Source organism: Aptenodytes patagonicus, chromosome 1 (assembly GCF_965638725.1).
Source record: "Aptenodytes patagonicus chromosome 1, bAptPat1.pri.cur, whole genome shotgun sequence".
NCBI classification, from domain to species: Eukaryota; Metazoa; Chordata; class Aves; order Sphenisciformes; family Spheniscidae; genus Aptenodytes; species Aptenodytes patagonicus.
The window spans coordinates 32808163-32823258 of record NC_134949.1 but is presented as its reverse complement, the minus strand read 5'-3'; the positions used below and the strand labels follow the sequence as shown (position 1 = coordinate 32823258).

At 40.4% G+C, this 15096-nt stretch overlaps 1 protein-coding gene across 2 annotated transcripts in view; it reads right to left on the bottom strand.

Annotated features, from left to right (window-relative positions):
- The window catches only part of PDZRN4 (PDZ domain containing ring finger 4), a 258759-nt gene that overhangs the window by 34902 nt on the left and 208761 nt on the right, over positions 1 to 15096 (bottom strand). For both annotated transcript variants that reach the window (XM_076331316.1, XM_076331326.1), the window contains 2 exons: positions 9356 to 9609; positions 7846 to 7948 (listed from right to left, as the gene is read on the bottom strand). In XM_076331316.1, the coding sequence (XP_076187431.1) occupies positions 7846 to 7948; positions 9356 to 9609 (357 nt within the window). The remainder of the gene's footprint in view (positions 1 to 7845; positions 7949 to 9355; positions 9610 to 15096) is intronic.

Below are 15096 nucleotides of genomic sequence, written 5' to 3'. Positions count from 1 at the left end.
ACCACTCCTTTGCTCATTTACAGCGTACAACTGGCCAAAGTTAGGGAGAAATTACATATTTATTATTGTCTATGCATAAATTATGCTGACTTAAATCCCCAGGCGTTTTAAAAATAAAAATGCCAGTGAAATACATAATCTTGTGCTGTAGTATGCCAAATGCATGCTAAAAGAGTCTTCTTCTAATTACTACACAGTATTATTCAAAGAATTACAGCAAAAAAATATTCCAGTGCCACTTCTCCATTTTAACTGTGACCTTTTCCATTTTTGGTCCGTAGTGACAGTCAGCTGGATCACAGGCCAGGTGTTAGGAGCTCAGAACTCCTTTTGAGTTAAAAGGAAAAAATCTTGAGGAAGGGTTTTAGAAGCCTTGATCATTGTAGTGTTTTCTCAGGTGCAACTGAAACAACTCTCATGATCTATTTACTTGTCCAGGGGACTTCCTCACAAGCTTTTCAATTAATAGCTTTAAATACAGTCCATTTTTTCTCTGGATTTGTATGGTACAACACATAGGAATGGAAAAAAAAAACCCACCCCAAGACCCCACAAACCGGAAAGACTCTCCTAAGCAACCAAGACCACAGATCACAGGCACACACATACCTGTTCACTTCCTTCATGATACTGCTTAACATCAGATGCTATATAATACTAAGAATTGCCACAAAAAATCAGAATAATGGTGTCAGTAAAATGTCTCTATACCATGGGGCATCCACGATTCAACCATAACCGCTAGGCAGTTACGAACTGGTGGTCAGAAAATAAACATAATACAGTAAGTCCCAGTTTGTCTAAGCACACTCTGAGCTGTCAGATCAGTCCCTCCACCACAACAGCAGCTGCATAAGGTAAGGCACGTGGTGAGAAGTATCTGCTTTTCCATTGAAAATCTATACCACACTTAGCAGCAAGCCTTTTCAGATTCCCCTTACCACACCAGTCAGGTCTGATGACAATGGAAAGACACAACCTTGTCCACCATTTCAGCTCTGCTACACTGCAACACCCACGTCTCTGTTAGGATCCTTATTTCTTGAAGCCTTCTCTTTTAAATTACATCTGGTGGTTGCTGAATTCAAAAACTGCCTTTTATTTGCTAAAGGCTCTTTTTTGATTTATCCCAAGTTTTAAGAAGTTTGGGGAAAAAAGAATCCAATCGCAGTAGGAAATACAGAAGAAACAAGCACAACCTGATAGCAAGTCACAGAGGTGGTTCTGCCCCTTCACATCTCTGTCGTCCTACCTGAACGTGGCTGGAACTTGGCTTGAGTGATCCCTGCCAAAACAAGGTTTCTCTCTCTCTCTCACCCCTTTATACTATTAAATAAAAAACATGACTTAATAGCTCTGCAGAGAAATTCCATGCTACATGTAAGGAATTTCCAGAAAACTCTTATCTAAGAAAAGTTTTCCATTTTGATGGTTACACATGCATCTTCTGGGTTAGCTTCGTTGTACAGAAACACTCATCAGGTAACAAAAGAGTCTGACTGCAGCAATTGGAAGTGCTGGCAGTGTGTGCACAGAAGCTGTTTCCATAAAAGCTGTTTATTCAGGTGTTAGCAATTGAAGGAGGAGCTCCAATTGCATTGCTGCAAGTGCCTGTAATGCTCGCAGAGGGGTGTTTGCAAGCTATCACAGCTCTGAAGGGAGCTGTTACAGGCTATCAGCTCAGTAATCCTCATGTTAAAAAGGCCCTAAATATGTATTTACAAGATAGACAGATCTGTTTGGTTTACTGGTTAAATAATCCATGTGTTGAAAAGGCCTTAAATATGAATTCACAGGGCAGGCAGGTCTCTCTTGGCCTATTACAGCAGTGGTGGGCCTTTCAGAAAGTCACCAGAGACCACACTTCAGTGGCCCATGAGGGCCTCAACCCACAAATACTTACGTGTTCAAGTAACTTTATTCAGATAAACAGCCGCACTCAGACTGCTAATCTGAACAAAACTGCTTCTTCTTTTGTTCGAAGGAAAAAATAGCAATAAAATCAATCACTTCAAAAGCATTGTGTCACAGAAGTGGGAAATTTGAATTTGCGCCTGAAATGCCTTCCCTCATCACGATGGGATGAGTGTTACTGGAAGAGTAAACCCATGCGTTACCGCTGCATTGCATCTGCTGCAATGCTCAGATACGGTAAGAGAAATGAAGAGAACAGGATAACATTCTCCCCCATGGGAGTTTTAAGTGTTCAGTGAGAAGTCATCTACACAAAAGCTTACTCGTGGCGAATTCCCAAAGTTTTCTAGCTTTTCTTTCTTCAAGGCCCATTTTTAGTCGTTTGTGAAAACAGCCAACAGCATCTCATCCAGAAATCTCAGGTCAGTGGGGAACATTATCAATTTCGGTGGGTTTGGATCAGGCCAGTGGTAAACTTAAAGGACTAATCTACATTTACAGTTAACAGATTTATGAGTGCAAATACTTATCAAAACATTTAAATGAACGGCTGTGCATAACCATAAATTAGCACTTACATTCAACACGCATACACACACGTTTATTTCCTTATTCTGACTGAAAATCTGTCCCTTGGGTCTACAAAGCAGAACATGAACTTAAGGGTATTCATTTTTGCCCTGAGGTATTAACCAACCCTCAGAGTACTATGGGTTACTCTGCTTAGGAGGAGATACTGATGATGGAGTAAAGCAACTTTTATATGAATCTTCTAATTTACATAAGTCCTATTTTCCAGAGCATAGGAGGAATCAAAACGGCAGGTGTGTAGTTTCTAGCTCATGCTTCAAGTTTCACAGAGGCATCAGGTGGGAAAAATCTCACATGGCTTTATCTCAAAATACTATGCTCTTTTGTGGCTGCTGTTTCCTGCAGAACCTCTGATCCTTTCATTGTCTGGACACAAAAGGCTTCATAAAAACTGACCACAGAAAGATTTCACCTGCACATGCCTCATGTGGTTGTCTGTCGATTTAGTGACATGCACTAACTTCCTGAGCAAAAAAGTAAAAGAAAGAAGCTTAAGTGAAGAGCATCAGAGTACCTCGCAATTTCATATAGGGTCAACTCAACCCTTAGCAACTCCTCCCAGGTACTGGTCTTAATACTGCCCCAATCTGTCAGCACTAGCATTTGCATGAAGAAAAACTGGAGTCATCAGACACAGGCAGGCTAACACAATGGCTGCCGTTCCGCCTTTTTCACTCTGAAAATGGTAATCCTGGCATGGTGGACTGTTGATGTGGTTTTCCAGGCTCCTGCAAGCTATGCCATTGTACTGAAGCAATCACTTGTGCCTTTGCCTAAAAACGAGAACAATCAGAGCTGGAAAGTCTTTTAGGCCATTATGCTGGTCTCCTTCGCACATCCACATCAACTAACACCCAACCTCCCTCCAAAAAAAACCCCTCAATTCGGAGAGCAAACTTCAGCCTACTCTTCCTCATATATGCAACAACAACAGTTACCTCGACCCACTGCTATTCCTTCTCAAGGATGTCTACTTTTGCTGTTTGTAAGAAGCATTCAGCTAGAAATAAGAATCTTTTTCTATCTCAGACACACGAGATTTTAAAAGCTGTAATTCCCCAGAGATATTGGCTTTCACAGCAGAAACCAATCACTTCCCATTTTGCTTTTGCTCAAAAGCTACTTCAGTACATAGATGGTACAAATGTCTCTGCCCTTGGATAAGGACCTGTTGACTAAACAACACTACCTGCTTGTGCCTGCTCGTAACATCTTATTTTCTTCTGCCCCTCTTATTGAAAGGCAGTCTCCTCAGACTGAGTATGTAGGACCAGACATCAGTGATGCTTTCTTTTGTCCAGCTTTGTCTTTACAACATTCTTTGGGGGTTTTTTACCTATTTTTTCACTGTTCCACCATTTAAGTGACTTTGTCCTCTTAGTTTCTGTATTATTGCCAACATTCCAAACCAAGTATATGATGTTTCTCTCTCCTGGATAGTAGGTTCAGAAATGTTATTAAAGAAGTGCACATCCATTAGCTTATTTACTCCTCTCTAGCACCAATATCCTCTGTTCTTCTTACAAGGACAAATTTTAGAGCCATGTTTAACACAGATTTACTGGGGGCTGTGATGCTTTTAGTCCTTTCACCTCATTGGTACCAGAGAGCGTGACGTATACTCTAACATCACATGATGTAATTCCAGCAGCACAACAGCCACTCACAGCCAAACTGGGTGGGTTTGTCCTGAATATCTCTGGCTCTCTTTCAGTGATATTGACTGCAAGTCCAACTGAGCATTTACAAATCGGTCAATTCCTGCTTTATCTTAAAAGTCCTCATGGGTATCTCGCTATGCCAGAATTGCAAATCTTTTGATCTCTTTCTGCCAACACTGACTGATGCTGGCTCTGACCCCTGTCTCAATATCTACCAACAATTCGGATTCCTTTAAGGACAAGTTTTGCAGCAGCAACATAAGGATGCTCAAGTTGGCTACTGGCAATCCCCCAGCTTCGTCATCTTCCCAGCCATTTGTTTAAAGTATGGAGCCTAATGAGCCTCCCAGGGAGTTCATCCTTCCAAGACAATTGGCTCATACTTGAGTTTATTGCGCTGCGACAATCTGAGCACAACCCACTGGGTTTTTCTAGCTTACAAATGGAGTAGAAGAGTCTTGTAAGTGTCTAATCCACTGGCAAGTATAAGTTCATATCCCCAGTGCTGGCTATCATATGTGATCCTCCTGTTTGTTTCTTATGGTGGCAACTCAGGTACTTAAACACCAGCACATATCTGTAAGCAAGTTCCAAGCTGATCAAAGCTTTCCAGGACATTCCCTTTCTTGGAAAACATTCTTGTTTACAGCATCTCAGTTGCTAGTCATCTTATTTCCTTACTTCCTAATTTAGCTGAGTATTTTGCATTTGTGTCTCAGAATTGACGCATTCTTCACTTACTTACAAACCATTGTTAGGAAATAACGAGGTGTTGCTCTAGTTCTTTTTCTGCTCACCATCTTGTTTCAATCCATTTCTGAAATCTCCAGGTTTGGCTTTGAATCCATTTAAAAATTATTAAGTTTGCCATGGAGGCCTGTGAGCCGCTTATCTGTATCCTTTTAGTACAATGGGAATGCTAATGTGCAGTTTGGAAACTGGACCATACTCCTGACACCAGGTAGGTTTTTCTGCTGTGTGTGATTACTAAGGTTCACACCAGAAAGTTGTTACAAAGGAAAAAACAGTGATAAAATCAGGGAGCACTGATACAATCCTCCTTCTATGGAAAGCACAGTAATAACAATAAACCTCTTCCCCCTAAACACAGGAGAAATCAAATGGTGGGAGACAGAGAACGCTCTGTGCTTCTTCCACCCAGCCTGCAGCCCACAGGGTGGCATGAGCAGAGCTTCTGCACCCTCTCTTCTTGCTGCTTTCACCCTTAGATGGTGGATGCACAATGCTGATTTTATAAGTTGTTGTCTTCCCAAGTGCTTGAGCATTTTTTCCTTCCCTGATGCTGCTGCCACAGCACAGCAACTTGTGGAGCTATGCTGGAAATTAGATCAGGCAGCTGGGCTAGGTTAAAAACAACCCTTCTAAAAATCTGTTTTTAAAAAGTATTGGATTACTTCTCACATCTGTTTCACAAAAAGTAATGTTGGCATAGCTGAGGGGCCAGAAAACATCAGGGTAAGGTGGGACTGAGAGGCCACAGCAGTGTACACCTAAGCCAATACTGTTGTAGAGACCTTGACAGCATTGGACCATAGTCTCTGGTTCACTCACTGTCCTGCTGCTTCTCCCCTGCATTGGCAACAGCAGCTAGTAAATCCCTTTTGACTCTGTCCTTTATGAGACTTTTTTTTGGATGGAGATATGTATCTTTGGGGACAATGGTCTCAATTTTTCCAGCTACCTAGTTACAACAAGGGACCTTAATAGCATCTTATAAGGACCTGAAATAACAGATAATACAACTGATGAGTAACCTAAATCATAATATTACCATATGGGCTTAAATTTTGGGAATGTCTTTCATGTTTAGAGCTCTGCTAGTTAAAGGCTCCAAGATGTTCTCGTTTCTCCTTCAAAACTTTCATATTTAGTAGAAAGCATTCTTCTCAAAGGAAGCTAGACAGTTCCTTCCCTATTTAAATTTCACATGAAACACTTTATTTCACTCACTCAGTAAATTTGCCTTGGGCAACTGAATCACAGCTGACAGCAAATTAATGACTATGATGGTGCGATTAGTAGAGATTACAGGCAACTGAGAACCTGCCCAAGCATTTGCCGTTGTCACGATACTTATGCCAGCTATTATTAGGGGTTAATAATGGTCATAAAGAGGACTTGATTCCACCAGGTAGATCCTTTAAAAACTGTTAGTATTTTAATATGTCACCGGTATTCTGATTAAACGGTGAAAATTATTTTTATCTAACCATTTTCTTTAATATTCTTTCTAGATGCTTACATTACTAATTTATTAAAATATTACTAGAAAAATAGTTTCTATTACATTTAAGGAAGAAGTACCATAAACAAACACACTTGACAGATAAATTTAATATTATATTACACATGGGGATTCAAAACAGAACTTAAGCTCTGAGACTCTTGTGCTGTGAGATATCACACCAAAACCCAACTGGGAAGAAATAATGATTTCACTAATCCCTAGCAATGATTTTTTGAGGAGTTCAAATAAAAGTTTGCTTGTTCTGATTGAGATTCACTAAGTAGATGTTATTTGATTTTTCTGCTTCCTGGGGGAAGAACTTCAGATTCCCCAGGCTGCTAGAAGAAAAGAACAATGGGCTGAACTTGCAATAGAGCGTCTTAGCTGCTAAAGACACGATAAAAGTGAACACACTGCATATTTGCCAAAGCTTTTGCCACTCATTTCGTTTCCAAATGTCAACCAGTTATATGAAACCTTTAAAAAGGTTTCTTAAGGTAAAGCAAACAGAAGGATAGGATATTCTTAATCTTGTATTAAAGATATTTAATTATTTATAATCACTTTTATTTAAAAAACAGTAACTTGAACTTATGCAAAGACTCAGCACTGTTTAATAATAAAAATAACCATCTGCTTCTTATGCCTGTCCCTACAAATATTTTGTTACTGGATGATAGTGGAAAACATGAAAAGCTAATGACTGGCCAACAAGAAGACTATTTAGATATTGAAATGAAAATCTAATGAGGAGCAACATCACCAATCACATGTTATCATTTTGGGAAGCCTCACATAATGATTTTCCAGTGACTCAGAAACACATCCACCCTTGTCACTGGAGAGTACAATGCATTAACAGTAAAGGGAGATTTGTGGTACAGAGCACAATTTCTTATAATTGCAATACTTACAATGTCAAATATCAAAGAGCAAGTAATAGAAATTATATTCATTTTCAAAGTTGTAGCCTAATCTTACAAACACTCAAGCACACTCCCAAGTATCTGGAAGACTGACCCCTAAGGCATGAGATACAAGGCCAATTAATTCTTCAAATTAGGGGGGAAAAAAGCAATTAAGCTTCCAACCATTTTTAATTTTGGAAAGGCTTGCTTTAAAGTGTTAAAACTACAAAAGCAAAGCATCTGAGTTACAGTCTCTACTGCACAAAGAGGGAACATGTTTAATAAGCCTCCCGGACTTGTATGTAGCCACCCACTGCAGAATTCTGCTTTCACATTTCACGTGTGTAGCCTAACCCCAGTAAAGCCTGTGACATTACACAGGTATAAAATAAAATATTCTTTGGTGCTGATTTTTTAAGAAGTATTCCCACTCTTATTTTTCTCAGAGGAGCCTGCTATCAGCTGTGCAAATACCATGTCTGTAATAACAGAAAGAGAGGCTGCAGTGTGCCAGTGATCTTACCTCATACTCAAAGTCCTCTGCTCTATCTGCATCAGCAGGCAGGCTGGAAAGATACTCATTACCTTCATAAAATTCATGCTCCACTGGGTGAAGAGAATGGCAGCTATGTGGAACAAAGCGGTACAACAACAGCAGATGAGACAATAGGTTTTTTTAAATTAAAAGGCGATAAACCCCCCCACTTCTCTGTAGTTTTCTCATCTCTGGAATGCTACTCCGAATGACCTGACAGCCTGAAAGGAACTGTACCAAGAAGTAGCACGGGCTCTTTTCTTTTCAAAAGCTCATACTCCGGCTGAGTTCACTTTGCTGGGTTCATCTTTTGTCAGATTTACACAGGGTGATTTCTTAAAAGGGTCTGTTTTGGGCCAAACTACTTAATTGTGACAATTTGGGATTCCTTATGTTCATAAAGGTACCTAACTCCAGATTCACATGCTGCATCATGGCCGGGGCAACTCACTAATTATCTGGTTATAAATTCTTGAATGTCCACAATCTACAACCCACACCAGGCTCACAAACTGTTCAAGAACTCGCATAAAACAACTTGCATTATCCTCTTCTGTTAAAGTGGTAACAGGGTGGTGAAGTGCATTTGAGTAACTGCACACTTAAAATGTTAGTAAACTGCACTGTGAAATGGACTTAGAGCACGAAGAATGAGGTCTTTACAATGTGCACTTAGGTACAGCCTTAGACCCAAAGCTGGATCCCAACCACGCAGCACCCAGTGTGGATCTATCTTAGCAGAGGCAGGAAACTTTTCCCCATGCTGAGGGCATGGGAACTTCAATCACAGTGGCACACAGTTTAGTAATATCCAGTAACAACTCAAAAATGCACACATATCATGTTCCTAGCTGTGCAGCAGTAAGTGGTAGGCTCAATCTAGCATTTGGCTGGCAAATTCTCTCTGAGATAACCATCTACCCAGCTTACCTAGAACTTCGAATAATGGAGCTACATCAAAGTCAAAAGTGGTATGTTCTCCATTAGCATCAATTCTGCAGAGATGCACGGCATGCCAGGAACTCAGTGGAAAAGCTCTAGGGCTATCATTGTTTTGCTGGCTACAGACAGAGGGCAAGGGTCAACCACTAGGTGATGTTACTCATGAGGTGGAGTCCAAAGAGGAAGAAGCCTACACCCTATTTTTGTATAAGCAACACCTGCTGGTGTTTGCATTCAATTCAGTTTCAAAGAATTCAACTGAGGGATAATTTAATTCATATCATTTGCCATATGACAGGTGCAATTGTACTTTTGATCTCTATATTTTTGAAATTGTTTTGCTTTTGATGAGGGAACCTTTAAATTAAGTAATTTGTTTCCTTGATTTTTTGGTAAGAAACCGTCACTGAAGCCTGAATGGGACAGTGGTTATCAACGACATTTATAATTTATTTAAAGTGTTCCTCAGAACACTCCTTTTTCAAGAGAAGGCTACAAGCCTACCACTGCAATGCCTCAACCCCACAGGTAAACAGCAGGAGAAGATAAACCATACCTGTCTGAAAGTAGAAAAGGGCAGATATCAGGAACTGGCGGTGTGGAAGGCCTTAGTTTGGCCAGGGCCATAATGTGCTCAAAAGTGATGTCGGTCTGAGTGCTGGCATCCACAAGCCGAACATCCTGGGAGCTACCATGAGCTTTGCTAACTGGGGCTCGTCGTAAAACTTGAACTACAATTGGCTCCTTGGCATTGCGAAAAGCTTCCACTGCCTCTTCATGAGTGGCCTTGGAGAGGTCCTTCCCATTGACCTAGAGAAAAACAGAAAAATATACCAAAGGTTACTCACAAGAGAAAAGGCAGCATAAAAATTTAGGCGTAAAATATAGGGGGATGAATTATTTGTGTAGTACATCAAGTCACGTGCTGACATTGACTGGACCGTATTTTGGCATCCATGAAAGAGGGAAGATAAAGCTGGGAGGAGAAAAAAATCTTTAATCTTTGCTAGAAATCAGAAATGGTTTGAACTCTTCCATAACTGTCGCAATGGAATCTGAACACAACAAAGAAACTACAGTATTTAAAAAGGACATATAAAATTATTTCTCTCATGCTATTTTATTCACCTCATAAAATACAAATAAAAAAGGAGGGGTGCTTTTAATTTTCAATTTCAGCATTTTCTGTGGCATGCAACTGTTCTAAAGGATTTCTGGCACAGCATTGTTATTAATGCAGATGTCAATAAACATGTCTCTGATGTCTACAAAGAAACAAGGCCAATTTTCGATGTTTTGTCACTTATCTGCTATGGCCATTATACAATCATTAAGACCAAAGACAGGAAGATTTGACTAACACAGTCAGCTGCCGTTCTTTTAAGGAAAGAGAAATCTAAGTCAAACAAACCGAAGAAATAATTTGCTACAAACAGTTGAATAATAAACCAGAGAAAATTACGCTATAAACGCAGCATAGCTTGGCAAAACTGAAAGACTGTGGCAAGGCTCTCTCTGCTACAGGCAAAGCAGCAAATTCCTCCCAGTCTAGATGAGGCCTTAGGGTATTAAGGAAGGTAACTGCAAGGCTGGGTGATGATAAATTAATATGAATTCAGGTGTTTAGGGCAAAATTCCCAAGTATCAGCCCACTACAAATATGAGAGCTAATTAGTCAACAGCAGTCAGTAGCTAAGCCCTTGGACACAGGGGCTGTGCAACATCCTTACACAGAAAATACCATTCTGCTGTTTCCAGAGCAATGGGACTGCTGTTGACTGCTGCACAGGACCTAACTGTTGTGAGCTACTGTGTAGATGAGATGATCCTGTGCTGGGGTAGAAAGGTAGGGTTTTCTAGTAAGAAATGTGACTATCTGAAGGGTACCAAAACCTGATTAAAATTTATATCCCTGGGAATGCACTGGCAGCAAATCAGAAATAGGATTCTACTGCAAGTTCATGTCCAAATTAACTTACTTGTATAGACAATGAAGTCGTAAAACTTCCACTAAATGAACTAAGTCTAAACCCTCCCCAGAAATGGGGCAGACCCCATAACTGACTTTTCCCCAATGCCTGCAAATACTGGTTGAACCCCAAATTTCTTTGCTACATTCACTCTTTCATTCAAGAAATTCTTGGAACTTTCTTGCCAAAAAAGAAAAACATGCAAACAAGAACAACGCCAGCAAACTCAAAAGAGCCATTCAGCAGCCTTCAGTAACATTTTTAAGCCTGTCAGGAGAAGCATTTGCAATTAAAAATGTCATATTTGAGCCAACACATGTAACCATAGTCCTGTCTATTTATATGGATGGCTATGATACCGTTGACCATTAATTACAGGTATATATCAACTCAATACATTTCCAGAGTATGTGCTTGAGTACAAGATAGAACCAGCTTTCCTCTGACACAACTCCCAAAGAAGCAGCACTTTCACAGCCACATTACTCACGAGGACATGCAAAATAACCAGACTGTAGCGTAGCCACCAACGCAAAGGTCAATTGATCCTTCTAGCTAGCCCTGATGCTGTATGTGGTGATGAGAAGGCTAGAAATTATCTGAACAGACTTCTGTACATAAAAAAGCTCAAAACTCCCTGTGCTGAATGCCTGGGATCCCCAGAAGTACCATACCACTGCAGCCTAGACTGTGATCAAGTAATATGAACAGCAGCTAGCTTGGTCACCTAACTTTAATGCATACGTATGGTTTCTCTGATGACTGAAGCCAAAAATGTTAAGATTTTATGTTAATAAAATTTTACCGTTTAAATTATCATGCATCAAATTATGAACTTGGGTTACGTTAATCTAACTTACATGGAAAAATATCAGTGGTATATAAGAGGAAGGGCCAGAACAGTCAAAGAACAAGTTATGTTACAAGAAAATAAAATAAATCTCCCCAAGGAGCGAGCTTCTGCAAACGCTCTCCAATAGCACAAGTTATACTGCCAGGGTGTTCAGACTCAGCCCTGTCTAATAGAGGCAATTAGAGATAAAGCTTCAAGCCTGGGTCTTCTAGTCACTCTTCCGTTCCAGCCTCTGCTTCATTCTTGCTTCTAACTCAGTTCCTATCAAGGATACAGTTTTCCACAGTTTCTGCTTTTTGTAACAAGAGCGTCCTATAGGCCCTCTGAGTAACTCTCATTCCTAAGGCCCTAGGAACAGAAAAATTACTTTCCTGCCTCCCAAAACCCTTTTAATACTTTTTACGTTTTGGATAACTATATGGTGTTTCTCCTAAAAGCAAATGCTTCGGTAGAAATACCACATAGCACTGTATCAATTTTTTCCCCTATTCAAGTATAAAACACACAATCCTTCTGTAACCCAGCTGAACCACATGGTTTTTGGCACAAGCTGACCGTTTTATCACAGATCCGCATCAGCAAAGCAAAAAGGTATTTGGATAGCATACAAAATACATTATTAGATTTTTTTGGAAAAACAGAAGCTCTGTTTATTCACATCAGTCAATACTTATCACTTACTCTGAGGAAACAGACGTAAATTCACAACAATGCCATTTACATGCACATTTTATTTCTAAAGAATAATATTTTAAAATCACGTGAGTGTGAAAAATCACAAAAGATACACATTTGCATTTATCCTGGGAACCTATGGCTGACCTCTATTTTCATTTAAATGCCTATTTAATTTAAAGACTTTAAAAACATTCCATCCTTTACGTTGCTTTCTTATGAAATACAAGCACTGTGGACACCCAATACTTGTTTAAATTGTCACTTGGAAGTTCATCAACACACTTTGTTGATCTGCATAAAGGTCACCTAATTTATGAATGCCATCTTTCTCAGAAGAAAATCTATAGCTGAATTACTCTATGCTGGCAGCTGTCCTGCCCACTTGGGGATGGGAAGAGAGAATTTATTTTAAAACCTAAAGCAAATATTACAGATGGGGTTGGAAGCTCTCTTCACGTAGTTTCTTTAAGGGCTTTCTGCATCCTGTGTTATCCCCCAACTTAACACTCACATATAGTTACCCTGGGAGCCGTAGACAGCCGAGTACTTATTTACAGCAAGCCACTTACAGGTTCTTAGTGGATGATTAAATAAATTCCTTGCCTCTGAAAGGTTACTTTCAGTGGAATCCAGGGTACTATTTTAAGTGGATAGAGAAATCAGTCACTTTTAACAGTCAACACAAAGACATGGGAATACATTTGTTGTAGCAGATGGGCTAATTAATCCACAAGCAAGTTGTGAATGTTAAGTAAAGAATATATCTTTTCTCATGTAAACCATCCTCCTGCCCTGTTTGATTAAGCTTCTGTTTAATGAACACTCTCCCCCTCATTTTGGACACACTGCAAAGTCTGGGCCACTTGTCAACATCTCCCCTAGAGTGACTGGTGGCCACTGCCTGGATCCTGGCCATCCCCTTTGGATTCTTGCTCTAAATCCAGCCACACGCAAAACTTCATTAGTGTCAGAAAATAAACAAGCAAACAGGCTTTGCCTTTCATGTGCAAATCAACTGACATTGGCCAACTGCCACTTCTAATGCCAGCACCGCTGTACATAGGCTTATTCCCACTCACACAGAGGTGGACAGCAGAGAAGGAAGGAGGGACAGGACTAAATAACAAAACAGTGACTATAAAAAAAAAGTAGGCAAATGGTTGTTAGGTTATCCTTGTGCTTTGAGTTCTAAAAAAAAAAAAAAAGAAAAATCAGTCCTTTGATGAAGACTGCTTCCAGGATTTAAGTGCCTGTGACTGAGAAATGAAATAGCCTTGTCTTCTAACTTTTTTCTGTTGTTGATAATTTCTTTTAGCTCTGGCCAGAATTTTTGATTCAAGAGGGCCAGAAATGTTGGTATGTTTCCTGTAGTCTTTACTTCCCCCATATTAAGAGAAAAAGGAAAAAAGGAAAAAGGGAAAAGGGGGAAAAAGGAAAAAAGATGTGTAGTCATCTGAATGCAACCATCACAGAAGGTGTCACATTAGCAGTTCATGAGATAACCTCCTGTCCTCAGCAAATACCTGGTATATGCAAGTTAAAATTTAAGATCAGGTCTGCTGAAGTAAAATCCTTGGAGACCCTCCATTTAATCAGTAAGGGCAAAGGGAAGAATAACTGGAGTGTTCTGCTAGAACAGAGACGTCCAGACACAAAGGTTTCCCAGCGAAATGACAGAGATGCTGTCTGACGTGATGATGGAGTTCACACAAGGCTCACTGTCCTAGGAGATTTCAACACCCATGCAGAAGATGCCTCTGACCTGACAGGTGCTACATCTGCTCTCATCACAGCAGTCTCTTCACCTCCAATCCCTCGCCCTAAATACATCCAGGCTACCACACCCTGGGTGCATCCTTGGATGGCAAACTGCAAAAAGGATCAAACACTGTCCCTTAGTTTGACCAGTCCTTCTTTAGGACAGGAATTTGAGCCTTAACTACAAGCCACAGAAAAAGAACAAAAACATACCACCTTCCTCCCAGACTTGCAGCTTTCGGCACATACAGCCTCTAGAAAACTTCCAGTGGTGAGTGCCACCAGCTGTGAGGCTCCCCGGGCAGGACAGGGGGGCACAGGACATGTGAGCTACCAGTGACACGCGTCCTGGAGAGGACACTGCAACTCTTCTGCTAACGCAAATGTGATAGCTCATCTATGGAAAGGGCATTCGACACGCTGACCTTTTAGGTTACAGTTCAGTACTAAGCTGCATTTCTTGAGCAAGTTAATCTGAAAGGTAGCAAATTCAGCCAATACCACTATCTCAGTCAGGGTTCATGCAAGTTCAGTAAAGGGACAACTTTTATTATGCTGGTTAATGACATTTCCTCTACCTTAGCCAGATGAGTTAAGTGATGCTTGTTCCCATTTGATCCTTTGTTGCCCTGACCATCAAATCTTGTCATCCCTCCTAAAAGCTACACAAGCTGCTGAACACGCAGGCTCTGGCTGCTTCCCACAGGCTGAACCACAGGCTTGTAACGAGAACTACATCTCCATTACCTGTAGAGCTGAGGTTTGTCCTGTTTGATAGTTTGTGTAGCTGGTTCAACAATCCTGAATAGTCCCAGGCAATGCCCAGTAATGCAGCCTTCTGTGCATTTTCCTATGCATAACCAGTACCACTTTCATTTCCCAGTATTTATCAGAAATTTACTGTGGCTGAAAAGCCCATGGCTAAGCCTTAACCTAAGCAAGACGAAATAAATGCTACAAAAAGTGGGAAAACATAGAAATATACCTATTTCCACTTTGTAAAGCTTCCTTCCAGATGAAGACAACCCAGTGACTTCT